This window comes from Mytilus californianus, unplaced genomic scaffold (assembly GCF_021869535.1).
Source record: "Mytilus californianus isolate M0D057914Y unplaced genomic scaffold, xbMytCali1.0.p SCAF_6, whole genome shotgun sequence".
Lineage (NCBI taxonomy): Eukaryota > Metazoa > Mollusca > Bivalvia > Mytilida > Mytilidae > Mytilus > Mytilus californianus.
The window spans coordinates 74,591,211-74,618,592 of record NW_026262712.1 but is presented as its reverse complement, the minus strand read 5'-3'; the positions used below and the strand labels follow the sequence as shown (position 1 = coordinate 74,618,592).

At 32.4% G+C, this 27,382-nt stretch overlaps 1 protein-coding gene across 5 annotated transcripts in view; it reads right to left on the bottom strand.

Moving 5' to 3' along the window:
• Nucleotides 1-27,382, bottom strand: part of LOC127705147 (uncharacterized) — a 236,547-nt gene that overhangs the window by 141,768 nt on the left and 67,397 nt on the right. For 3 of the 5 annotated variants that reach the window (XM_052209400.1, XM_052209399.1, XM_052209401.1), the window contains 5 exons: nt 24,335-24,427; nt 20,077-20,394; nt 18,018-18,077; nt 7,749-7,862; nt 3,615-5,069 (listed from right to left, as the gene is read on the bottom strand). In XM_052209400.1, coding sequence (XP_052065360.1) covers nt 5,017-5,069; nt 7,749-7,862; nt 18,018-18,077; nt 20,077-20,394; nt 24,335-24,427 — 638 coding nt within the window. In that variant the 3' untranslated portion in view covers nt 3,615-5,016. Of the gene's footprint in view, nt 1-3,614; nt 5,070-7,748; nt 7,863-18,017; nt 18,078-20,076; nt 20,395-24,334; nt 24,428-27,382 lie in introns of those variants that run through there. The other 2 variants (XM_052209403.1, XM_052209402.1) reach the window with 1 other exon arrangement.

Genomic DNA, 27,382 nt, shown 5'->3' with positions numbered 1-27,382 from the left:
CATGTCTTGAGCATTTCCTAAAAGGCGATATGACTCTTGTCTACTAATAATACTTAAACCATGAAAAGGAATGCCACGATTTTCCAAAATTATTTAACAGTACCAAAAAATTACATAAACCACTAACATCCGATACAATAGACAAACAAACGAAGACAGACAACAACGAACAACACATCGCTGTTTTTTGCACAAAATATGGTTAGGTTTAACCAAACTTCTGTCTTAGCGTGTCTAGATCGTTTGTCTTAAAAATAAAACACATTTTAAAAAGTCTGTGCAATCCAGCCACAAACAGGATGACAAAAAATAGGATTTATCAACATTTGCTTCTCATGAATGTTCAAACAATAACCAATGGATGTGTACAGACCATTTCAATCTATATTTTATAAATTCACAGACAAATAAAGTACAATAACAAAATGATCATCCTGGCTGTATTTTTAAAAACACACAATAGTATCTTAAGTATTTAATAAACCATAGATTAATCAACTGATATCTTAAAAATTCTTATTTATTGTCTCGCAGAGTAGAGTCTTACGCTTGTTTTTTCCGGTAATGGAGTCGACAGAAGCGAGGGCGTCGTCGGTGGCCACGACCTCAACAATTGTCAAACTTTATTGTAATTAAGCCAGTTGAAGTGGATACTATACGTTTAGTCAATGATATTTAATAGTCCGTTGTAAAAGAATTGGTGCATGTCATTTTCATAGAGATATTTTTATCTAGCCTAATTAGGAATTGCCAATTGAAATAGAAACGTTTGCATAATCTTTTTGCGGAAGTGTTGTCATTTAGATTTCAACATTTGCACCATTCGTTCGAAATAACACAGGCGAGCCAAATATATGTGCCAACAGTTTATGAAATTCAAAAGTGTCATTAAATGCAAACATATCAATTAAAAACAAGGAACTTAACCTGAACATACTATATCTAAATTAAATCAATAGTTTAAAAATCAACTCATCAATAGTTTATCTGATACTGTAATCTTGCTAATGTTAATTTGTGATCAGGACCGCTTTGTATCGATTGATTTAATGTTCCTAAATGTCCTGGATTCTCGATATTGACACACCGCATACATCTTTTTATGGGAATACAAATATATTCTGAAGTGCCGTTTCGAAAATACAAAACGTTATTGGTCACACTTTTGAACGAGAAAAGAGCTTACCTACATTGTTTAAATTGTCGCCAATACCGATTAAAAGCAGACAAGTCCACATGTACGGTCTACAACATCTGTAGGACCGATCAAAAGTGTTTTTTCTGATTTGAATTTTCTTTACATTTTGACATGTCGGGGTCTTTCACAGCTTTCTATGCGGTAAGGGTTTTGCTTATTGTTGAAAGCCGTACAGTGACCTATAGTTGCCTACATCTACCTCATTTGTTCTCGGTGAAACGTTATCTCTTTTGCAAGTGTTCAACATATGATTGAATGTCAATTTCTAGTCTTAAATAGAGGGGTTAAAAACAGACCTGACAGCATTTCTGGTTCAAAACAGATATATATATACACAGTACTGGAGCATTCCTGAAAAAGCAATCTTAGGTCTCGTTTGTGACCGATTTAGTTAACTTGCCTGCCTTCAATAGTTTATATCAAGTTAAAGTAGAAAACAGTCAGAATGTATACTCAATAACTTTATTACAAGTTATGATCGCACCTATCTAAAGGTTCCGCTAATCGTAGCTACTCTTCCGTTCTCTTTCTTTGTCATTCATGACATCATCGGATGATGCAAATTTCTTAAATCAAACTTCTGCTACTTATAGGTGATTGCATGGTCATCAAACATATACACTTCCTACAGTTCACATCGTGTTTATAGATGGTTTGTTATCCACTGTTAAATAACATTTGGTAATTCACTATATTCGAACTAAACTCTTTTCCATACTTTTATCAAAACTCATTTCACTTTTTTCAAGAAGCCAAACACATTTTCGTTATCAATACTTATTCTTCTAAATACAGATTGATTATGGACATGGCTAACCATAGGCTATTCTAACAATCACTTAAAAAGATAATAAAACATGTAGTTTTTTATGTAGAATTTTATAATATGGGTTTGGATGTCGTTAATATATTAGCAATATTTTCCACCAAAAATATGTGCAGAACAAAATACCTGATTACTTCAAAGATAAAACTACATCTGTCATTTCATACAACTACGTCATCTACGAGGTCTTTTTATTTGGCCTTGTATATTTCTAACCTTGTTAAGTCCATTTTTGGTAATATACTTTTGCCGTTGCTCGGTACTTATAATCTTAAGCCTTTGTGTTATTGTGGTATGGTCAATTTTGTATTCTTGTCTTCATTTTTGCTTATGTACTTTGTCTATAGAGTGTCTTTATGCCAAACAGTTTTTTTTTTGTTGAAATAGTTATTTGTTTTTATAGTGATCAAGAATAGTTATTACAATGTTGACTGCTGTACCTCAATTTTTGACATTTTTACCTATTATGTCGGTTTGTTTTGCTCACACATTGTTGTCAATGTAATGGAATTCTATGCGACTGTCATACAAGTGAGAGGTTTATCTAGCTATAAAATCAGATTTTTAGCAACCATTTTCTACAACAGGAAATGTCTGTACCAAGTCAGGTATATGACAGTTGTTTTCCATTCGTTTGATGTGTTTTGGCTTTTGATTTTGCCATTTGGTGAGGGACTTTCTGTTTTGAATTTTCCTTTGAGTTCGGTATTTTTGTTATTTTTTTTTTCTCTTTACTCATTGCTTTCAAAATTGTCAACCACAGAAGGGTATTATAGACCTCTTCCCTCAGGGTTGTAAACTCCAAACCTTCCAATTGTTCTTTTATAAATATAGTCCCGCAGGTCATGTTTTAACTTGAGACCTTGGCATCGTAAACAATGAGCTTCGAGAGTTCTAATTCAAGGCCGGGGATATTGAATCCCTCACCCCTTCAACTGGAAAAAGAACGTCAGGTTACTGATTAACTATGCCAGAAAATTAGTAAACCGCCAGCCAGATGAACCAAAACTGGACACTTCATCAGAATGGATCAAAGATGTTCGGTCATGCATTCAGAATTACATTCAATTCAAAATCTACGATGTACAATGAGATCACGGGTTTCTGAATTTTTAAAGACGAATGTGGATGCTTTATTCTCCCTTTAGGATAAATCAGTAGATAAAGTCTTAAAACAACATTGTTCTATATCCAAAAGCAATTATTTCGAAGGTCTCACTAAAGACCATGGAATTCACAGCTAAACTAAGAATCCGAATTATACCTATTAGTCAATTTCGGAAGATGAGAGATAAGAAAATCACAAGTTCGTACTCTTGTATTAACATCAAAATTAAAATCTCCCATCTTTATACTGGATGTATTGTATCAAACGAGTAAGACGTTGATATCCGTTTGATATTATATATTATACTTGGTCTGCTTAGTGAGTTATTCCTTCTGAGTACATACTATCAACAGAAGAACAACTGTGTGAAAGTTGATTCTACAACTACATTTCGGGGGGACACTAGCTGTGAACAATGCCTATGATGGTTTTTGGCATTGCTGCCGATGTAAAGGCAGGCCGTGATCTACTGACACCTATGATTTTCAAAATTCAATACTTTTAATAAAATTAAATAAAAACAAAAAGAATACAAAACAAATTATAAACAACGATAATGTAAAACAAATGTTTTCATGTATTTCCTTAATAACCAAACAATAGATATTTACTCAATAGTGAATGGTTTATTTAAACATAAATTGCACTTACACAAATACTGCACAGGAATAAAATTGCACCCAGATAAGTTTGATAAAAATAAATAATGTGTATTAAAATACGTAAATATAAACAAAAAAAACATATTAGCATTGCATCCGCAGACAAACAATTCATTTCATCTTTGAATCACAATTGGTGTTAAAATATATTAAAAATGCATAAATAAGTCATATAAACAATGTATAAAGCATACATGTACTGATTTAACCAATATGTTTTGTCGAATTTTTTTCCATTCACGTAATATAGCACCTGTGCGTTATACGCAGTAGAACGTTTATACGAGGATTTAGCAGGTATTCTAAAGTAAGATTCTGAAATCAGTATTCCTTTTTATCAGTTGTGTTACCCTTATGCATTTTGTACGAAGGAAATAGGAGATGACATGGATTGTGTATGCTTTAGCTATGAATGAAAACCTAGTCTACCAGACGAGATAGCACATGTAGGTATTTTAATACATCTATAGTCAATACTTCTTGACCGACTTGAAGTTTACCTACTGTATTTAACATAAAATTTCATAAGTAGTAGAGCAATGTCGATGCTACAAATCGCATACTATGCCTAGCAAACATTTTCTTTTATTCATATTAACATTTTTTTTTGTCCTTCTTAGAAATTTGGTAGTAATGACAGAACTTTGATATTTCCCTGTTAAATATTTTTGAAGACTTCAGACAAATTAAAACTTGACATATTTAATTTTTAGATTCACTTCGTGTATTTTTATATCTTAACGTGTTTTGTGTATTTGTGTCGTATAATCTACATCGCCTTTCATTGATATAATATATGTATGTGTGTGTGATAAAATGGACACTTTTTTTTACCTGGAAGTGAATGACATGTTTAATGTCCAATGTAAGGGCCGGGTTAAGTAGGGAATTTGCAGAATATGCGGCTGACACAGTTTCATCAAAATCATGCGTTACGAAATGTAAAAAAAATATATAAGTGGCGCGAAAACTCCCAATTCCTACCAAACAATGGTTTGAAAATCTGTGCAAAAAACTATTTAAATGATCTGTTTTTCCAGAATTTTGTCGATATATGATGTGAAATTGGGTTCAAAGCTGTCATGTTGCCTTTTTAGATGTATATGTTAGCACTATTTAGAAGAGAGATTAAGTTTATGACAACAAAGCTGATTTTCTTCTGTATGCAAACATCACACTCCAATTTTGTATGTTTCCTATTTCCTCGTTTTCTGTTGCCACTTTACATGAACTTTTCTTGTTCACGGTTAACTTTTTTTGTATCAGTTGATCCTGCTAAAATAGAATAATTCACATTTGAAATTATGAATTTACAAAGAGCTATTAATTAATAAAGCTTATAGTGCCTTGGAATTTGTAGCGACTAAAAATGATTTCACAGTTATTGGTTCAAACATGAAAAAGTATTGAGGCGTTTTATATTTGTTTTATAATCTATCTCATATTATAGTTATGTTTTAATATTGAGATATGTATTTTATGTTGGATATGTTTACAATGTCCAGCTATTTATACGAAGTAGTTTTTAAGTTTTTTGTGACTTTATTTCTTCTCAGCTTTTCTTTATGTCAATTGTATATCAATACACTGCATGTATGTTATTATGTCCCTAGAAAATAATTTTTTCTCTTATAGTGACCAGAAACGAACAATGTTTATGCCATTAAGCTAAATCGTAAAAAACGAAAGGCACAATATATAGTTGCCTAATGCGGTTTTGCCTTTTCGTCATTTCGATTTATGAAATATCAAAGGAGAAAACATTAAATCACAATGATGAGTTTTGACTGTGTCCCCGTCGCTGTACTAACAATTAATGCAGCTATACCTTCAGGAGCAAGATTCATATTTTAACTTTATTATGCCAATTTTGCTTCCTAAACCAAATACTGTATTAAAACTTACCAAAGATACCAGGTTTTTGCGCGGCATTGTGAATTTTGACCGGATTAATATCATAGTTATGCAAAAGCTATTTAATACAATTGAAACAATGTTTTAACTGATTAAATCCGTTACTAATAAAAGGGTATTCGAATACAAGAAACAGAAGTCAGAACCTAATAACACATATAAGGTAGTACATACTATGCAAATAGAAGGTGAATACTATCTATTGTTAAGGTGATCGATGTATAATTTAAATATATCATTCATTTATTTAACATTTGACCTTACGGTTTCGGGTTCATACTGGGGCTGATATTGAATTGTTCATGATACAATTTAGAAGAAAAAAACATTGTATAACATGTCTAAGACACAACTGTAAATGATCAAACAAGAAATGATTGTAACAGGGTGCTGTTATGAAATCTCCCAAACAAAGTCCTCATAACGATAAACGTTAAGGACTTCCCCTATTATCCATGTTATTCATCTTGTAGAAATGATCTGGTTTAAGGGTGAGGATCTTAATCATTTACAAAATATAGAACATTCTCTTATTACAGTAGGTGAGGATGAACCCTGGTAACTTCTTTTATGTTTAATTCTATGTATCTTTTCATTTCAAACCAGAAAATATATGGTTAAGGGGTAGGGATATTGACTACTTTCAATATCTATAAACATATTCATATGACAGGGGATGGTGATGACACCTTAGAAGTAACCCTGTCTATCATTCAAATCATCTTAGCATGACAAACCAGAATATAATGGTTTTGGGGTGGGGATCTTGACCACTTTCAAGATGTTTGAACATATGCAGATGACAGGGGATTGGGATGACCCCTGGGCACAAACCCTGCATATCATTCGAACCATTTGACGTAACGAATAAGAATACATATGGTTTAGGTGTTGGGATCTTGACAACTTACAAGATATTTGAAAATAGTCAAACGACAGGGGTGGGGATGACCACTGGGGAATAATCCTGAATATCATTCAAATCTTTTTGACATAAAGAACAGTGATATATATGGTTGAGGAGTGGGGGTCTTGACCATTTACAAGATATTAGAACATTATAAAATGGCATGTGGTTGGGTGGCCTTAAGAACCAACCATATATGTCATTCGATTTGATTTATCATGTAGAACATTTGCAATTATATAGATTCTCCAATTAAAATAAGAATTGTGTAAATTGAAAAAAAATGTTCTATAGTAAACCCCTCCTTTCTGTGGCCCCTCAAAGTACCCCTTTATATAACCCAATGCACAAAAAAGCCCTGATGGCACCACTAGACATGATAGTCGAACATATTTAGGAACATTAAGTAAATCAGACTTGCCGTTTAGGAAACTGCTTCGGACAAGTTCAAATTCGAAGCGGCAGAAAAAAAAGAGAAGAAGTGGGAATAATAATAATAATAATTATAAGAACCGAGCAAAACCAATAAATCTCCAAACTTTGTTTTAGGAGACTTAAAAAGGAGAGCAGCTACACAACAATATTTGCGTCTTATACAGGCATAGTTTATACTTCGCCAATAAAAATGATTTAAGTCGAAATATCAGACGTGGGTAGTTCATTTAAACTGATAGGAACTTAACTATCGATAAAGACTTTGACCTAAAATTGTTTACTTTTTTCACATTGTGACTTGGATGGATAGTTGTCTCATTGGCACGCATACCACATCTTCTTATTTATATTGACTCAATTACTGTAAATTCATAAGTTATTGCGAGGTTTTTATTAATGCGAATAATCCGACTGGCTGAGTATCGCAATAATAAGAACTCGCATTCTATTATCTTATGCATATATCTGTATGCACCTTTTCATGAAGTCGCAAAAACTTATCTCGCATTTGTGTTCATTCTTTAAAAATCGCAGTAATAAATGTACGCTATAAATTCTGAATTTACAGTATATTTATTTAGATAAATATTTGTGTTATTAATAATTTATAATATGCAAATAAACAAATAAACTCCATAATTTTCAAAATTGATAATAAACAGTGTATGATAGATATAGTTATATAGTTTCGCATTTACCTGTTTCCTTTTTGTATCTTTTAATGACTGCATAAACAATTAAAATAACAACAAGCACACCTAAAAATGCTCCAACACAAGAACCAACAAGAGTAGACACATCTTCTGTATTTCCTGAAATTAAAAGTGAAAAGCTATTCTATCAACATGAAATAAACTATTCTTATTTTAAACTTAAAATGATTAATACACAAATAAACTTGATTTTGGGGGTATTAACATCAAAATCTTAGATCGGTATTTTGTGTCTTTTGTTATTGTGTTTCTTGTTTTGAGGATAATGTGCAAATCTAATAAGTCAAACCCTTTTCGATATATTTGTACAATTTGTTTTTATGTTGTGTGTTACCCAACTGTTTCTAGTAAGCGGAAGTCTAGTGGTAAAATTGTTTAATAACATTAACAGAAGCAATTTTACTGCACCAGATGCGCATTTCGACAATTAATATTTTTTCGTGATTTTCGAGGTAGAGATATTTGAAATTCAAACCTACTAGCAATTGTAGTGCAAGTTAGCTTAAGATTTTTAAACCATTTATTCACTCTCGATATAATATTTTAAATATCTAATATTTTAATATATAAAGTTATGCGACAAGAAAAGCGTACGTTGTGTAAAGTAATAAATACACATTACTTGATTACTGTAAACAAATAGTAGTTATTGTAGAGCTCGTTCATTGCTCTCTGGTGGATAAAATTTAGGCAATCACATCAAATATCCGTAAGCTAATGTTTATAGGGGATAAGATTAATAGTTCAAACATATTGTATTGTTTAAAAAGCTCAATGGAATAGATCATAGTTTTGTAACTTAGTAACGTTTCTCCTAAAGATGGATAATTATTCACATATATCTCACACTAACAAATCATTTTAGCATGAAAACATCGTAGCATTGGCAGTGTGCGGTTGAAAGTTGTCGTTCTGGAAAATCTCCCGACGTTTGTCCATAGCGGGCATTATATGAGGTTAAAACACACATATTCTCGTTTTAACCGTCCGCCGTCTACGTGCAGCGTAACAAATACTGACTGGAAAGGTCCCATGTGATTAAAAGCCGTAATCAGAAATTTAAATTCCTTTATCGGACATTTAAATTTTTAAATCATCGTGTTATAATTTTTTTATTATACGTATCTACATGATAATATTTTGAGAGAAAAAAATAATGTTTTAGTGTGTGTTTGTAGAGTATACTAAATGCATATTCCGTATCTATTTATTTTAAACATGTTCTGTCAAAGATAAATAAAATTCTACGTACTGTGGATTCATTTTTCTTCGTAGGTATCAATTTTCGTGGATAGAGAAAAAAAAGACGTTTCGTGGTATACGTAAATTCGTGGATCGCTGATTACAAAAAAAAAACAAAACAAACTCAGATACGTAATTCGTTGATTTCTTTTTGATTTAGGAGATCATATAACCTCCTTGGTTTGATCAATAATAAAACAAACAAAAAAGACGGAAATTCATTGAAAAAGTTTTGAATTGTCAAAATCCTCGCTTGGTCATTCTAGGTTAAAGTGTTCATTGAAAACTACTATTACAATAATGGACAGAGACAACTAATTATTTGTTTGTTTTACAATTTATAAATTCTTTTCTGAATTTTATAAGGCATTCAAAACTCTATGATTGAAAGCTCATTTCCGTAATCACAATATAATAAACAGTCATATAAGTAAAAGGTGTGAAAATAAATGTTCCTATCATAAATAATATTACCTACGGGCAATATTCCCGTACTTAATCCTATTGATTTTTAATCACCAGTAAACCAAACTATGACACGGTAATTAACAACTTGCAGTTATTTTCCATGAACAGTTTTAATCAATTTTGAAAAGTAAATTATCACTGATATTCGATATATTTATTATTGATTTAATCAAAATACTTGTATCTTCTTTCAATAAAAACACATGGTATGTTACAATGTTTATCGCTAGTCAACAGTATACTGGAACTACATAACATAACCGGAAATAAACATCCGATTCCATACACATTTCTCGAGATTATTCTTCGTTGAATTCTTAAATTCGTGATTCGCTGTGACCCACGAAACCCACGAAAATTGGTATACCACGAATAAAAATGAATCCACAGTATTTGCCAATGTTATAGATGTCTAAAGAGAAAGATAACTACAAACTATATCTAAACACAAACTGCAGAAGTCCATTTATCCGTAAAATACGTCAAAAAAAATGTTCTAAAGCATTTGCTGTTAATACTACCTTTAGATCATGAAAAAGCTTCAGTCGAAGTTTTGAAAAGTTACATGAAAGTTTGATAGATTAATTGATGTCTAATAATTTTTAACCTAAGACTGTATTTTAAAATTAACTACATAAGAAATAGTCTATTAATAAGAAAAAATATTTTACAAAGTTGCTCTGGGTATTGTCTTTTGTTAATGAATAAACCTGTGTCCAAGTTTCATTAATCTTCATAAAGGTTTGACAAATTTGATGTAAAAAAAAATATATGTAAAGCTCAAAATAGGGGATATTAATATTATCTACAAAATGATTGAAATTCATAATAAAATGCTCCGCTATGCGCAGCTTTATACGACCACAGAGGTCCAACCCAAAACAGTTGAGGCAAGCACGGACACAACATTTAAGCTTAAAACAGCTCTGAATTTGGATTGTGATTGAATATTTGACAGGGCATAGGTTTGTGACACAAAATGAATGTGGTCAAAGAACTGAAAAATTTTTAATTGGACATTTACCTATTATGGTCCAATATCCAAAATATAAGTACAAGGTTAGAATCAGCATATCAAAGAACCCCAAGAATTCAATTTTTGATGAAATCAAACAAAAGTTTAATTTAGGACCCTTTGGACCTCAATGTGGACCAATTTGATAACGGAGCCCACAATCCAAAATCTAAATACATGGTTAGATTCAGCATTTCAAAGAACCCCATAAATTCCATTTTTGTTGAAATCAAACAAAGTTAAATTTTGGACCCTGATTTGGACCAACTTCAAACCTTGGCCCAAAATTCCAAAATTTAAATACAGGTTTAGATTCAGCATTTCAAAGAACCCCATATATATTCAATTTATGTTGAAATCAAACACAGTTTTATTTTGGACTCCGATTTGAACCAACTTGAAAACTGGGGCCAAAATCAAAAATCTAAATACATGTTTATTGATAGTCAATATAAGCTTAGTTTTAAAAGGAGTTAGCTTCATCAAAATATATATATATATATATATATATAGCATTCAGGAAATTAGTTTATTAAGAATAACAAACAAATTAAACCTACCACAAAATTCTTCAAACAATTTACCAAAGAAAAGAAAAAAATAATTTCCAAAATATCATTTATCATAAATACAATTTCTTTAAAAAATCTATAAAACTTATCTGTAATCATCTTCAAAATTAAGAAATAAACAGTAAATATCAAACTATTTTTATACCGTCCTACAGAGCTTATCATCAACAACACTTAGGAAACACAAAATTTTCAAATAAATCTGTCACTTCAATTATAATTGTGTTATTGATAATAACGACATGTTTTGTTATCTTGATAGTAGGTGAAAATTATTGCATGAATAAATTGCTAGTAAATACATTGTACTAATTCATATGTAGAAATGTGTATATTTAGTAAATTGTAAAAATCTATTATACAAAATGTGTGTAATTTTAAAAGAAGAAAAATTAAATTTTCAATTTTTTTTGTTATGTTTAGGGGAATTCATTATAAACTTTCCTTCATTCTTTTTTATATTTAATTTCTATGATTAGGTTATAAAGATGTTGAATATTATCCAAAATATCTAAAAATGAACAGTAGGTTTCAAACTATCTCTATACATAATTTCTTCTCTATAATTAGATATGTTGCTGTATCTATTTTTAACTATGACTCAACCTGAAATTTCGATTAATTGTGCACCACATCTCTCAATTTATATTCTGATTATGTATTTGATATAGCATAGTTTCTGACACAGAATGAATGTGGTCCAAGTACTTAAATAATTTAAAATTGGACCATTACCAACATGACCAATTATGGTCCCATATCCAAATTCTAAATATATGGTTGGAACCAGCATATCAAAGAACCCCAAGAATTCAAGATTTGAAGAAATCCAACAAAGTTTAATTTTGGACCCTTTAGAACTCAATGTGAACCAATTTGATAACAGGACCAAAAATCCAAGATCTAAATATGCACTTAAATTCCGAATATCAAAGAACCCTATATATTCAATTTTTGTTGAAATCAAACAAAGTTTAATTTTGGACCCCAATATCAACCAACTTGAAAACTGTGCAAAAAATTAAATTATATGCTTAAATTCAGCATATCACAGAATCCCAAAAATTAGTTTATGTTAAAATCAAACTAAGTTTAATTTTGGATACTTTGGACCTTAATGTGAACCAGTTTGAAAAACGGGCCCAAAATAAAAAAAAATAAAACACTGTTAGATTGCACACATTTAAGGTAGCACAATACAAAAGCAACTAAATTTTATCAAAATTTCATTTTCAGCTGTTTTTGTTACTTCTTAATATTCCAAATCCACAGAAGAAAAATTCATTTACATATCTCGAACTGTTAATGAGTTTTGATGATAATTAGTTTTATAAACAAATACACGTATCTGACTGATACAAGATAAGAACATGTGGGCAGTACTTTGTGGCTAATCAATAGAATCATTTAATAGCTTTATGACCACTGACTAGCAATACAAATAACAGTTACGAAAAAGAGGTGGATTAGGGATTGATGGGAAAATGAAGATAATGAATTCCAAATAAAAATACATTTCATTAATGGAGCTGCCAGGAGAAAAAAAACAAAGTAACAATTTGGAGATATAGAGGGAATCAAAATATAAATGTACAGAAATTAAACAAATGTAATTGTATAACAATTAATGTACTGGAATTTCTTGGGGAGAATGTTTAGATGTGAATTCTTTTTAAAAGAAAATACAAATTAAATATTTCATTTTCAAACTGCAAAATTGAACAAAATCTACTTTGTGTAAAACACCATATTGTCCTTGTATACAATTACAATTCTAAAAATCCCCCATAAGGATCCCCTAAACTGACCAACTGATCATTTTGTGTACACATGCATAACTTACTTTTTGTAACAATCAAAAAACAAAATATATTATGTTATGTACTAAATGAATAAAATCCATATTGAAAAAAGTAAATGCAATGTGTAATTAAACTTCTGAGATCATTAGTAGTAAAGGTTTGTCATGGTGGGCGGAGTTTTGCCCATATCAGTAGCAACTGACTTACAACAAGGTCAATAATGATATAACATCTGCCGCTAGATCTGGTTTTTGATGCATAGGGTGTGCATTTTCTCTATATATTTAGAATTGCTGAAATTGAATGCTTTCTTACTGGTCAAAACCTAATTGATTTATGATTGAAGGCCAATCCTGAAATATCCCAATGGTACATGTGTGAATTATATTGAAGTTAATGGGGTACAAGTAGGAAAATCCTTATTTATTCAATTGTGACACATTCATTTTTGTCATGAAAATGTAGTTTTAAATGAATTTAGCTCCTAGAAGGGTGCCCCTATATGTCTGATTTTCACACATATTGTTCCTTGACCAGTTATCTTCAAAAGTGTGTCTCAGATTTCCAAACACATCAATAGAACAAATTTTATACCCAATTAAATTTAGTGATCTCTTATGAATTTAGGTTGCAAACTTCATTGAAGGTTAATGAGAGAATGAAATACAATAGGAAAAATCTGAGACACCCTTTTGGAGGTCAAACTGTGTTATACAAGAATCTATAAAATATTTTGGGATGCTGTGAATAACAAAGAAGCTAATTTCATTCAAGTGTGGTCATCTCAATATATCAACTAATTACATAATAATTAATTATGTAATAATTATTATGTAAAATTGACGTTTTCACCATTTGAAAGATTAATCTTTCTTCTTTCTTTTGGTACCTCATTTATAAAATTTAAAGCTGGATGAAAGAAATTACATCAGTTTAAAGTTGTCTGATTGGGGGTGAAAAAATCTTTGTATTGTGCTTCCTTAAGAACATCAATAATTCAATTTTTAAGTTAAATTTTGGACTCCAATTTGGACCAACTTTAAAAACCAAGCACAAAATCAAAAATCGAAAACATGTTGGATTGGGCATATAAAATAACACCAATAATTCAATTTTTGATGAAATCAAACAAAGTATAATTTTGGACCCCAATTTGGACCAACTTGAATACTGCGCCCAAAATCAAAAATCTAAATACACGCTTAGATATAGTATATCAAAGAACCCTAACCATTCGTTTTTTTTTTCTAAATCAAACAAAGTTTAATTTTGGACCCTTTGGACCTTAATGTAATGTTGACAAATTTGAAAACAGGCCCCAAATTTAAAAATCTAAATACATGGTTAAATTCAGCATATCAAAGAACACCAATAATTCAATTTTTAAAGAAATCAAACAAAGTTTATTTTGGACCTTTCAACCTTAATATGGATCAATTCAAAAACAGACCCAAAATCCAAATAATAAATACCCAATTAGATTCAGCATATTAAAGAAGCCCAAGAATTCAAGACTTTGAATAATCCCATTAAAATTGCTAAAGAAATAAGCAATTTATACAAAGTATTACAAAAGAATTATTTTTGGTCCCTTTTAACTAAACCGGTACGGTCATAGCTCCTTACATCAAACCCAAACTCTATATTATGATATAACATCTTGTGGCACAATTAAATAGCAATAAATAGACTTCTACTCAAGATATTGTCCAGAAACCAGAACATCCCCTGTTCGGCCCCTAATTATTAAACGGTTTAGACCATGACCCCCAAAATCAATCCCAACTTTCCTTTTAAGTATGGAACCTTGTGGTAAAATTTCATAGAGATCCCTACTCTTATATTAATTATTGTCCTGAAACATGAAAAATGCTTGTTTTTACCCCTTTTGGCCCCTAATTACTAAACAGCTACGACAATAACACCCAAAATTAATCCCAACCTTCCTATTGTTGCATGGAACCTTGTGCTAAAATTTAATAGAGATCCATACACTAATAGACAGATTTTTTCCGATTATCTGCCTTAGTTTGTGATGCGACTCCTAGGCGTCGTCGTAGTAGCGGTCACCATTACAACCGTGAAAAAAATATAAACAAGATATACATCTATTTCCCAGACCGCATATAATTAACGTAACACAAGAATGTGAAGGCGTACTTGACCTCGGCAAAATTGTAAATGCTATAAATAAAAAAGTAATAAGATAAGGAATGGACAAATTATAAGGGTATTGCAAGTGTCGTGTCCTTAAAATATAAGGACCGGTCCGGTCCGGATTTCAGTGGGTACCGAAAAAAATATACCTATAGACATGTATCGTTTGATGATAAACTTTTTTTCACAGAGACGAGAGTTTTGTGCTTGTGGTTCGACTCGCGTATACTGCTCAAACTTGAGTGACGTTTTCGTATTACCTTTGTCTCCGCATGAATTGCGCTACATGCTATCGATGCGTCGGGCCATATGTAGACTTAACTTTGCGATTAAAATGTGCTGAAGAAGTTTTGAACTCTCACGGCCCATGTTATCATATAGTTATTAGGTGTTCGATTCCAATTTATTTTGCAGAAAATTACTCGACATAAAACTACTAGTATGCATAGTATAACATCATGCTCCGGCCCATGCTTAAAATAAATGAATGTCATTTAACCACAAAAGACTCCAACGTGTAAATTCAAAGCGATGATTAGTTGTTTTACAAGCGTCATTTAGTGTTTTTCCAACTCCCCTCCCCACCACCGCAAAACAGAGGTCTCGTATATTTTTATCCTGAATCTGTATTAGACTCCGATGTCCCCGATGTATACAGTGAAATACAGTATTACAGTGTTACATTAGGGATTTATATTGGACCGTCAGACTACTGAACTTTCGGATTTCGGGTTGTCGGATTATAGCTACGCTTCCGTAGGTTCTAGTAAACTATTTGATTACCAAGACCTTTGAAAAATCCTTTCTAATGTGTAAAATTTTATAATTCATGCACAGAATAATCTACTGAGAAAAGTTCAAATCAAGTTTCAACAGAAGTTACTGTATACGTCGTATAAAGAAAGTAAAGTGAATATATACTTTAAGCGACAGGCCTACATGTATGGAATATTAAGACGAGGCTTATAGGGAAGGGCCCTTGTTAGTAAGTTTTGCTGGGATTTGTCTTTGAATGCAGCTGTTTGTAAAACCTTTAAGGTTTTCAGCAAGAACTGGCACCCAGGAATAAAATATTTTACAAGCCTTACTTTTCGAAATATGAAAGTGCCGTCCCAAATAACCAAATATCAAACTAAGTGTTAATTTAACCGTATCAGTACGATCGAACAACAGCTGATCTGCAATATCGTAGTTGAAAATTAAATTTGTGTAGTAATTCCACTAAATATTTGTGTCTGAATTGATGTTGTAGGAGCGTCTGTCCATTTTGCAACATAAAGATAGTCGTCATGAATAAAAAAGTTCGTCTCTTCATACTGGGTTGATATGCTTACAATTAAAACTACATGTAGCCTCGGGGTAGGTTTCATTGTTATTATCTAAAAAAATTTGCAGGGGCGGATTTATAGGAGTGCCTTGGCCTTCTTATGGAGATTCATTTATGGTTAATCCTGACTTTTTACCGCTTCTACTACAAGGTTTGTCTTGTTTGGGGGACCGCCCCCTATTTTTCAAAATCCTGGATCCGCATCTGATGTGGGGATCTTCTATACAAAAAGTGGCAGATGCACTGTAGTCATCGGATAGATTTTCATAGATTTATTCAAGTTTTTTCACAGTCGTTTCATAGATTACCTTAGCTGTATTTGGCAAAACTTTTAGGAATTTTTGGTCCTCAATGCTCTTCAACTTCGTACTTTATTTGGCCTTTTTAATATTTTTTGATTCGAGCGTCACTGATGAGTCTTTTGTAGACGAAACGCGCGTCTGGCGTAAATATAAAATTTCAATCCTGGTATTTATGATGAGTTTATTCACGACTTGTCAACATTCGTTTGCCAGTGCAATTTTACTTTCATAACACGTTTCATTTAAAGAAAAAAAAACGGATTGTGTGCAGTCGGCGCACCATCCAGAAAAAAAAATGTCCGGACCATTGAAAAACCTCTTTGATCCACTCAAGTTTTGTTGGCTCGCCAGAAGGCATCAAATGAGACTTATATGGATTCAAACATGTGCAACTCGTTGTGTAATTCACATATTGATATTTTCCACATCTGAAGTGTTTACGATTATTTGTACAACTATTTACTGCACAAGTTGCCTCCACCTTTTTTTTATAACTTTCGGCGTTATCTATAGCAAAATAAATAAGAAAATGAAAGAAAGACAAATGTAAACAGAAAATCGATAATGTATTGATCAATACACGTGCTTTATTTTTCACGGTTGTAATGGCTGATCGGTCACATGAGAGGTTAATGGATGCGCCCATGTTTTCTAGGTCAATTATAGATAAACCCGTCTATACTCAAGTTATTGTCTGTGAACCAGACAAATAATTGTTTTGTTAGGCCCTTTTTGGTCCCTAATTCCTAAACAGCTACTACAATAATCCCCAACATAAACCCCAACCTTCCTATTGGGGAAAGGAACCTTGTGCTAAAATTTAATAGAGATCCATACACTTATACTCAAGTTATTGCCTGCAAACCACAAAAATAGTCCCCTTTTCAGCACCTAATTATTAAACGGTTTAAGCAGTGACCCCCAAAGATCAATCAAAACTTTTCTTTTGAAATATGGAACCTTGTGGTAAAATTTGTTACACATCCATACACTTATACTAAAGTTATTGTCTGCAAACCAATTTATTTTCTATGAACCAGTAAAACTGACATATTTTGGCCCCTAATTACAAAACCGCTCAGACTATAGCCCCCAAAAACAATCCCAACCATCTTTTAGTGGTATGGAACCGTGTGCTAAAATTTCATAGAGATCCATGCACTTACACTCAAGTTATTGTCTGCGACCCAAAATGTCTTCAGACGCAGACGCAGACAACACCATAACATAATACGAACGCAAATAAATTTGCGGTCGTATAAAAACCACATAAGATTCTATAAGCTGTATGTAAATGCTTGAATATAAGTCAAAGACAATACAGTATGGTTCAACATATAAATAAATATATACTAGTAATGTGTATTACCTTTTTCCCTTTTATCTCCTGGTGTGTGATTAATAACGCGTTTCTGTTGATCACCATCGTCTGAAAATATAACAATTATTTTATTATCTTGATGCAAAAGAAAAGTAGCAGAAGAAAAAAAAACCGAATAATTAGAACAAAATCAAAAGATCTTTCCACGGAAAGGTGGCAAGAGCTCAAACAGTATGAAAAACAAAATTAAAAACCTTTTACTAGTGTTCGAATACTTCAAAATTTTACCAACATTGAATTGACAGAAAATTGCCGTATCAAACAAATTACAGGTCACCACAGGAGTGCTGACATCTAAGCTGGTGAAACGGTTACCAACACTTGCATTAACCCAGTGGTTTTAAAGTTAGTATATTAGACTCATTTGCACTCTAAGAAGTATCTTTCTACCCCAGGGATAGATCGCCTTAGCTATATTTGGCAAATTATTTTTGGAATTCTAATTTTTCAATGCTATGTCTGGTAACCCAAATAAAACTCTGGTTCATCAAATGTTTTTGTTTACTTCAGCTAGGCTGAATTGAGATATGCGAATTCGGATGTGGATATATCAAAATTATTTCAAAATGGTATGGTATGAGAAGAAATACTCCTTTATCCAGAATTTGTTTCCCACATTGGGTAAAAAATTTAACAATTGATGAAAACCAAGTTGAATTTTGATATTAAAGAGCCAAAATAATATATATAAAAATCTATTTAACAATTATGTATACAATGAATATATTTTAATTTATTTGGTAATATAAATGTGCTATTGAAAATAAAGTTGATAAAACCTTCATTGTATAAAACGTACATTGTAACCAAAACTAAATCAAGACATAGCAGTACTTTCCATCCTCTAGAAGTTATCCCTTTTAATTATTCTTATTCTAAAAAAATTAAGCTTTTGCTAAACTTTTTCAATTATTTAGGTTTGATTTGTCTTTAAGCGTTTAAAATTTTGTTACAGAAGAGAAAGGCGAAAGATATAAAACGATATTCATACACATACATTGAAGACAAATTTACAACTACTCATAAATAGAAGACAAACGGACATCCGACAAACCTGCAAATAAATGAAAATCTCATCCTCTTTTCCTCAAATTGGACCTACCTAACTTTTTTTGTCGTTTTTAGATTTTTATGGCATGAATTTGTCGGTTTTTTTTTAGAATCACCCGTTCGATTTTCCCTTTAGTATCTTTCGCATGTCTTTGTAGGCAGCAAACCTCTAGCAAAGAAATCATTAAACAATAATTGGAAACGCAAGATCTGGGATATTGTATCAGTTGGGAGATATACTCAATATGCTGGTGCTGCTGGAATATTGCTACATAGAAATGGTAAATTCACAATTGGGAAGCTAACCCAATTCTTTTGTCGTTAAGATTTGTTTTAAACTTGCCCGCATTGTCAACTTCTGATGTAAGTCATATATGAAGCAGTATCTGTATCTGTGGTAACCTTTATTTTTTAGTTCGATAGAATACACGTTCCGAAATAGGAAACAATGTTTTATATGACTTTTTGAAATGGCCTTCTGCAGAATATTTGTGTAAAACTTGTCATGTTTTATTTTTATAAAGGTTGTATTAATTAGAAAAATTGTACTTTTATAACAAATGCAGCTTAGATGTAAACTAGATGCAACAGTAGTTCACCTATATTCAAATCTTAATCATAATCAGGAATAGGACACAAACTTAAATTTCCCCAGATCAGCCAAGTATTCTTGTTTCTCGAGATCTTTAACTACGAAAACATGTCGCTAGAGAGTTGAGATACAGATTGAATTAAGAGGTTAACAACTACGGTCACCATCACAAATTTGGTCAGATGTAACATGTGTAAGAACTCACTTTAAATCTATCGAAGAAATTGGTCTAACTGCTTTCTGAATTCTTTCTTTTTCAATTTCTTTTAAAGCATGCATGTCTTTTGTGAGATGTTGTTTGACAATAAATTTGCTATTGACTGGTGTACCTACCTTACTTTAACTTATTACAATATCACAGTATCCTAGAAGAAAAACGAAATATAGGAATGAAGTTTGACATACCTTTGTCATCAGAATGTATGCTTGAAACGTTTTTCAATATGCTCTCCAAATAGTAAAATCCACAGTGGCAAGCGTAGGGAATGTCAATGTCTCTGGCTGTGCAATTTTTTATAACAAGCCAATAGTGTCCTCTCTCGTGAAATACTGTGTATTTGCTGTGGTCATAAACCTGTACATCAAATGATATAACTTCTTTTTCTGGACCACCAATCCATTTGAAGATTCGTGAACCAAAACAGTCTCCACTACCCTTCGTCGTGCATTTTAAACTTATGTTGTCGCCAAAAAATATTGGTATTGTTGTTAACTCCCATGATACTAAAATTTCAAATGAAATGTTAAAATTCCTTTAACCGCTTTTCTTATGAATTATTCGATAAGGGAGCAAATAAATGCTGTCGATCATCAATTTTGTGTTTCTTTGTGACTTAAAACTTCTTTATGAAAGATTTTTTCGAAATAACATAAATACGCCTTATTAACAAAATGATTTTTTATTCTACTTAAAATTTGCTTTGTGTGCGTGTAGAATTCATTCAGTGTATAACATCGTTTTTTTTTTTTTACTTGTTCTTATTAATGTTTTTTTGTTAAGGAAACTATTCAACAACATTTGTGATTCGGAAAAGGTCTTCTTACACAATGATACCAATTTTGCATGATACTCGAATATGAATTCAAATAATAATGTTAATTTAATGATATATTTGATATAAACGAAAAATTAGACCAGATCTTAAATGAAAAACATATTCATTTGTGAAAAATATTGATTTAGGCAATTCCCCTATTTGCATCGCTCAATAAAAAAAGGTCTGCGCATAATAAATATGGCTTTAGTTCAAACCGATGATGCGTATCATAAAGTGGTTGGTAGAAATAAAAGACGTCTTGACTATTTGATATATGTATTAGAAAGCCATAGTAACACGTCAAGGTGACGTGACGTTACATAAATCGCGGTACATAATGAACGTCATGTGTGCGGTAGTTACGACATACTGGGGACCGCACATAAGTGAAATTAGCAAAACATTATTAAACAACGTTGAAATGAATTATCAAGAAAATAAAATAACTGAAAACTTTAAGTGTCTCTCAAATGAATTAATGTCCATGAAAAACTAAATTGAATCTCGCTATTTACACATTTAAAGTCTTTGTATTATTCACTTAGTCCATTTCTTTATCTTCTCCATGGCAACCATCTTAGCTCTGCGACATGTTTTATTGCACAATCTGTATTGTCCTGTTCACTGTTTAAACTAAATTCAAGTAGGTACAGTTTTGTGATCGGAGGTGATGTTAGTCCATTTTTAGCCCGTATGACGGCAGATCTTGCTAGTCCGTCTCCTCCTACATTGAGTTTTTCGACAACGGCTGGAGTCCATTTGATCCTCAGCGAATCTTCATAGATTTGTTCCACGTCTCCAATGCTGATCAGCTGTTGGTTCTAAGTAGTTCAACGTTAATCAGAGAACGCCTTAACACCTTTTTGATACTTCGTAAGTCCCAAAAGCCACCATACCATGGTGCTCTCTTTGGTATAAACTTCCATGTAGTGCCGAAGTTGTTGAGTTTTTCTATAACTGATGGTGAGCGTGTTAATTCCTCAATCTGCTTGGCGGCTGCGATGTATGTTGTAGCGTTGTCAAAAATCATAGTTTTTGGCAATGATTTTCTACTGGCGAATCTTCGAAACGCTAATAAGAATGTCTCTTCAGATAAATTCATCACTACTTCCAAATGTACAGCACGGGTGTTTGCGCAGGTAAATAAGCAAATATATACTTTACTAGTTTGTCCATTTGTGTTTCTTACATTCAAGGCACCTGTAAAATCTTCTCCGGTTACTGTAATCAGGGTGCTTCTGTCAGTCGGTCCTTAGGTAAAGAAGGTGGATCTGGAGCCGAATACGGTCGACTAGCAATTTTCTTGCAGATCACGCATTTGTGTATAGTGTTCTTGATAACTTGTCGTATCGATGGTATCCAATAGGTTTGGCGGAGTAATGTTACGGTACTCGATAACCCCGAATGTAAATGAGTTACATGTGCGTCCATTATTATAAGTTGTGTCAATTTGTCCTTTGCAGGTAGCAATATCGGGAATTTTGTATATTCTTCAAGCGGTGCATTATAAATGCGTCCGTCGCAGCGAATTAATTTGTCATTACCTATGTACAATTTGAGCTGGTTGACAAGTTGTGTTTTCTCCCCTTTCCTGTTTGTAAGTCTTGAATGATTTCTGAATAGAGTTTTTTCTGAGTGTATTTTATCCACGCTATAGATGCGTTTTGTATTTCGAGCGTTTTTAACGTACTTTTTTGTATCGCTCGTGTTCTACAGTTTGTAATAAATCTTCTCACGTAAGCGGTAATTCGTAGAAGTTTCTTGAATGAGTTGAATTTATTCACATCGATGACATTTCCGATCCCTCGTATTGTAAAGGTGCTTTTTGTAGCTTTTGTAGTATCAACGATGCCTTCTTGTTGTGCAATAGTGGATAAAATTTGTGCTTCATCTCTGTTCCATTCTGGCCAATTATCTTCTACTGTGAGCTAATCTGGGCCATGCATCCAAAGTTTGTTGTTTTGAAATTTATCTATGGTTATCCCTGACAGTTAATCAGCGGGATTTGACTCACTTGGGCAGTATCTCCAAGTTAATCTTCTGTAAGTTCTCTAAGTTTTCTTTGAACTTAACCAGTTTAAAACGATCTGGCTATCACTCCATAAAACTGCACGGGTTATCTGCATGGTGTCCCGGATGTGTGTGAATAGTCTGCTTCCAATAACGTCAGCCATCAATTCTAATCTGGGTTTTGTCAGTTGATTTAGAGGTGCTACTCTGTTCTTTGCCATTATAAGGGAATTTTTTCCGTTTGCGACAATGTACGCGCATGCGCCGTAGGCTTTCATACTGGAGTCCGTAAATACATGTACAACGTTGCCCTATGTTCTCTAGCTAAGTTTTGGCGTATTTCTGCGGGAAACTTGTTCAGAATAACTGGTACAAGTATGAACCATAAGTGTCATCTGTCTGTCCAAATACCTCGTACGTAAGTTTCAGTTTTATCATAATAATTGCGGAGGCTAGTTAAAGTATAAATCAGTGGCCAAACATCAAGTAGAGCTTGCATGTATGTTTGTATTATAGTATGTATCTGTCCATACCTCTCTTGTAACAACGAAATAGCTTTGCCGTAGTTAATGTTAACATGATATGGTCTGCAATGCTTCGCCCTATAGGAGTGACTTCAAGTAGTTAAATTTTTGTACGTCGCTGAGTGTGGGATTTGTGTGAATAGATTTCTCATATGAATCCCAAAAGGATTGCCAATCTTAAATATTCCCTTCAAACGTAGGTACGTTCAACTTTGGTAGTTTGTGGTACTGATTATTTGCGCTAGAAGACGAATGTAAACTTGGAATGTGCATAGACGGGTTCGTAGAAGGAACAATCTCTGATATAGCGGGGTTACTGGTATAAAATGATTCTGCATTTGATTGTACATGAGATGTCGACATGAAACAATTGGCGTGCGGGTTCAATTGAGAGGAGTCTCTTGCGGGTACACTATTGAATGTAGTTGAAATCATGGTATGTATGGGTGTATCAGAGGGAGTAACATTACTAGCTTGGATAACGGTAGTGTTGACGGGTAAATTATGACTTGTTGATTGTGAGGGTTGAATAAGTTTTCTAATTTGACGGATTTTTTTATCTAAATCAAACATGTACTCATCTGTTTGCTGAATTTCATCCACCACGTCTTCATCCGAGCTAACTTCCACAATTTTATCATTTAGATCTTTCAGAACGTTCTGTAACACGGAATCTAAATTAGCTGTGACTTCCGCAATTTCTATATCGGAAATATCTCTTATGTCTCCAAAATTCTTCCAAAGTCTTGTAATTGCTCCTTTGTGTCAGGAACGAATGGCTTTCAGCTTTGTACCTAGTTTCACTTTTGGTTACGGCACCATAATATCATAAAGTGGTTGATGGAAATAAAAGACTTCTTGACTATTTATTATGCATAAAAATTAAATATTACTTTAATACTTCATAAAAACGGTGTTTCTGAAAATTTCACAAATTCCATTCCGATATATAAAATTTTAATTGCAATTCAGTTGTGAAAAAAATAAACACAATGTTGCTCTACCAATGTTCTTGTATGGAACGAAACCAAAATGTTGGCAATATTCAAAGTTCAAGTTCTGTGTAAGATTTGAATAATGAATTCAACATACCTGAACAATTTTCTTCTGACATCACACCAGATATTGTTGACAAAATAATAATGAACCTCCAAAAGCATTGTTTCTCTGTTCTTCTTCCAATATCTGGAATATTTCAATCATTAATCGATATATAAGCTGTGCAAATGTTAGTCTTTATTTAGGTCACCAATAGCTTGAATAACATTTTCGGTGTTTTTGGTATTTTTAGATTAAGGTCCCAACCTCAGGAATCCATTTCCTACACTTTTAGGCCAATTTTACTTTTTATTATTTACCACAATTTTTTTTAAACATTACGGTCGTCATGTCACAGTCTTTTAATTTGATTGATTTTTTACATTTACACGAACATCCAAGTCAGTGGTGTTCCTTCACCGAATTTCCTGGGGAATAAACATGCAGTGTATCACAAATTAATCAACACAGTGCTTGTTTTTATTGAAAAATATAAACAAATGATTTTTTGGTATTTTTTTTTTTTTTTTATAAATATAAATCAGTTTTGTTGATGTCTTAATGTTAGATAAGAGTCAATTACCAATCCGCTATTATGTGATATATATAATCTTATCAGCGTATTTTAAAGGATTAACACGACAAGTGTCACTATTGCAACAGGAACAACTAGCTAGCTTTTCCATAGCATCTGATATCACCCCCATTTCGTTGGGCTTCGTGTAACTCATTAATTTGTTTTCCATGTAGTGTTTGACGGAATTGATTGCTAAATCATTGTCTCTTGATTTTTGACAATATGTAGTCAATATCATTTCGACTAATGAGTATTGAATTTCCCCTTGGTATCCTCCGTCTCTTTTTCTTTAAAAAAAACATGTAAGTTAATAAAAACGTTCTGCTTTAATTCGTTTTCTTCTGTAGCTATATCGTGTTAAATTTGGTTTTCAGTATCTCAAAGGGAAACAATTTAAAACATTCTTTCATATAACATGTTAGTTTGAGTTTTCTATTAGTCAAGATAGTGCGCCTAAAAAATGATATGTGTTTATCCTTTTAACTAATGAATAACTGAATATGGTGACTTGGTTCGGCGAACATTACTTCAATACCAGGCCAAAATCAGTCACTTTGTACATTCTACTAATATACTATAAACAAAGGATACAAGGCAGTTCTTTTTTCCTACATAAAGAAATTTGGAACACAGCACCTAGCTTTAACAATTGCCCAATTGGTGCAATGTTTAAATAGGGTTGGCTTTTCATCTAAACCATTGATTGAGTACAAAAACTTTTAATGTATTATTCGCAATTTTATTGCTGTCAAAAATTTGTTTTTTCACCCAAAGCTTTAAAAACCAAATGAATCATAGACATGCATTATCTGATTAAATTTTTTTTAATTTTCTCTAAGCAGATATTTGAATACTTGGTCAGAATTTTCCCTATTTCTTAAATCTTGCTAGGAAATTTGATTGTGTATCGTTACTTGTGTTGATTAGTATATATAACAGTTACTTTAATTCAGTTTTTTCTCATATTTTTTCTTGATTACAATTAGTTAAAGGAGACATGACACGATTTTCAATTTTTGTTTCAAAATGTTTATGTATGCATAACTTTCCCAAAAAATACATCGATAGCAATATACGTGTCAAAAATTTGGTGAAATATGTATTTTAATGCAACGATTTATCGACCTGTCAAATATGCATATTTCCATTCCGGAAGTCACTCAGAACAAGGCTACGACGTCAGTGATTCCTATCATTCATATTGACATAAGGGTACAGCGCAAATTTAGTTTCGATTATTATCCAACAAAACGCTGACACTGATAAACAATGATTCCTAAACAATGGATTCAACAATATAATTGAAAAGAATAGTGACATGATATTTTCTATTTTTCGAATGACACGCAGACTTAGAAGGTGTAAAAATGGGACTTTTTAACAACCCCAAACTACACTTCTTTCCGCGCATTTTCATAAGGAATCCAAAGTTGTTAAGGTCTCGGTTGCCACGCCATGAGTTCATCAAAGGACACAGGTGTGCGGTACAGGTGATTGAATTTCGCAGTTTCAGGTCTCGTATGAAGTTGTAAGCTTCAGGTGTCACGCCACATGGGTGATTGATAAGACATAGTTATTACGCAATATTACTTCATAAGCTCTTTGTGTACATCCTTGATGTAGGTTTTGCCGAGGGCACAGGTGAGGTTGGAATATATTATCGTTACAGTAATACAGGTATAACTACCTGATGTTTAATGAATACCTGTATTACGACCATACAATAACCTATGCACCACCAATTAAATACCCTAACCAGTATTAAAAAGGTTTATTACAGATGCAATTTGTTTAATTGACTTCTTCTTGAGATGGAAAAGTAATATTCCCGTATGCTTGCAAGTCTATGACTTCATAAGAAATTGTTAGGCATAAAGCTCGATAAATTAATAGAAAAGATACACAATACTGGTGTAAAAGCTTGGATGCACGGCAATTAACCAACCCATCCACCCTCCTACCCCCCCCCCCCCCTCCCCCCCAAGACCTCCATCCCACTTAACAGTGGCGGGGGACAAAAACTCTGCCACATACCCCTATTGTTGACATTTTTTTTAATTAAAAATTCCATACTAGTACATGAAATTTACTTACTTTTAGACTATTGGACTATCAAAAAAGGCTTTGTGCTTGTAACTATCATTAATTTGCCGACCACCACCACACACACACACACATATTATTTTTATAAAAAGCATAAAAAGCAAACAAGGAAATGATACGAGAAATTAAATCATAAGTCTTTTACATTCTTATATTGAACATCGAATATAATTATTGACAACTACCTAGTTGGTAAAGAATCAGATGATGAAAACCATTTCTTTTTTAAATGGAAACTTAATAATAAATGAAGAAAGTGTCGTTTGAACCAATTATTTGGTATAACCTCCACAATGAGAAAACCCCATACCGTATATACGGCTATAAAAGGCCTCAACATGAAAAATGTGAAACAATCTAAACGAGAAAACTAACGACCTAATATATAACAAAACAATTTCCGAAGAACAAATATGACAGAC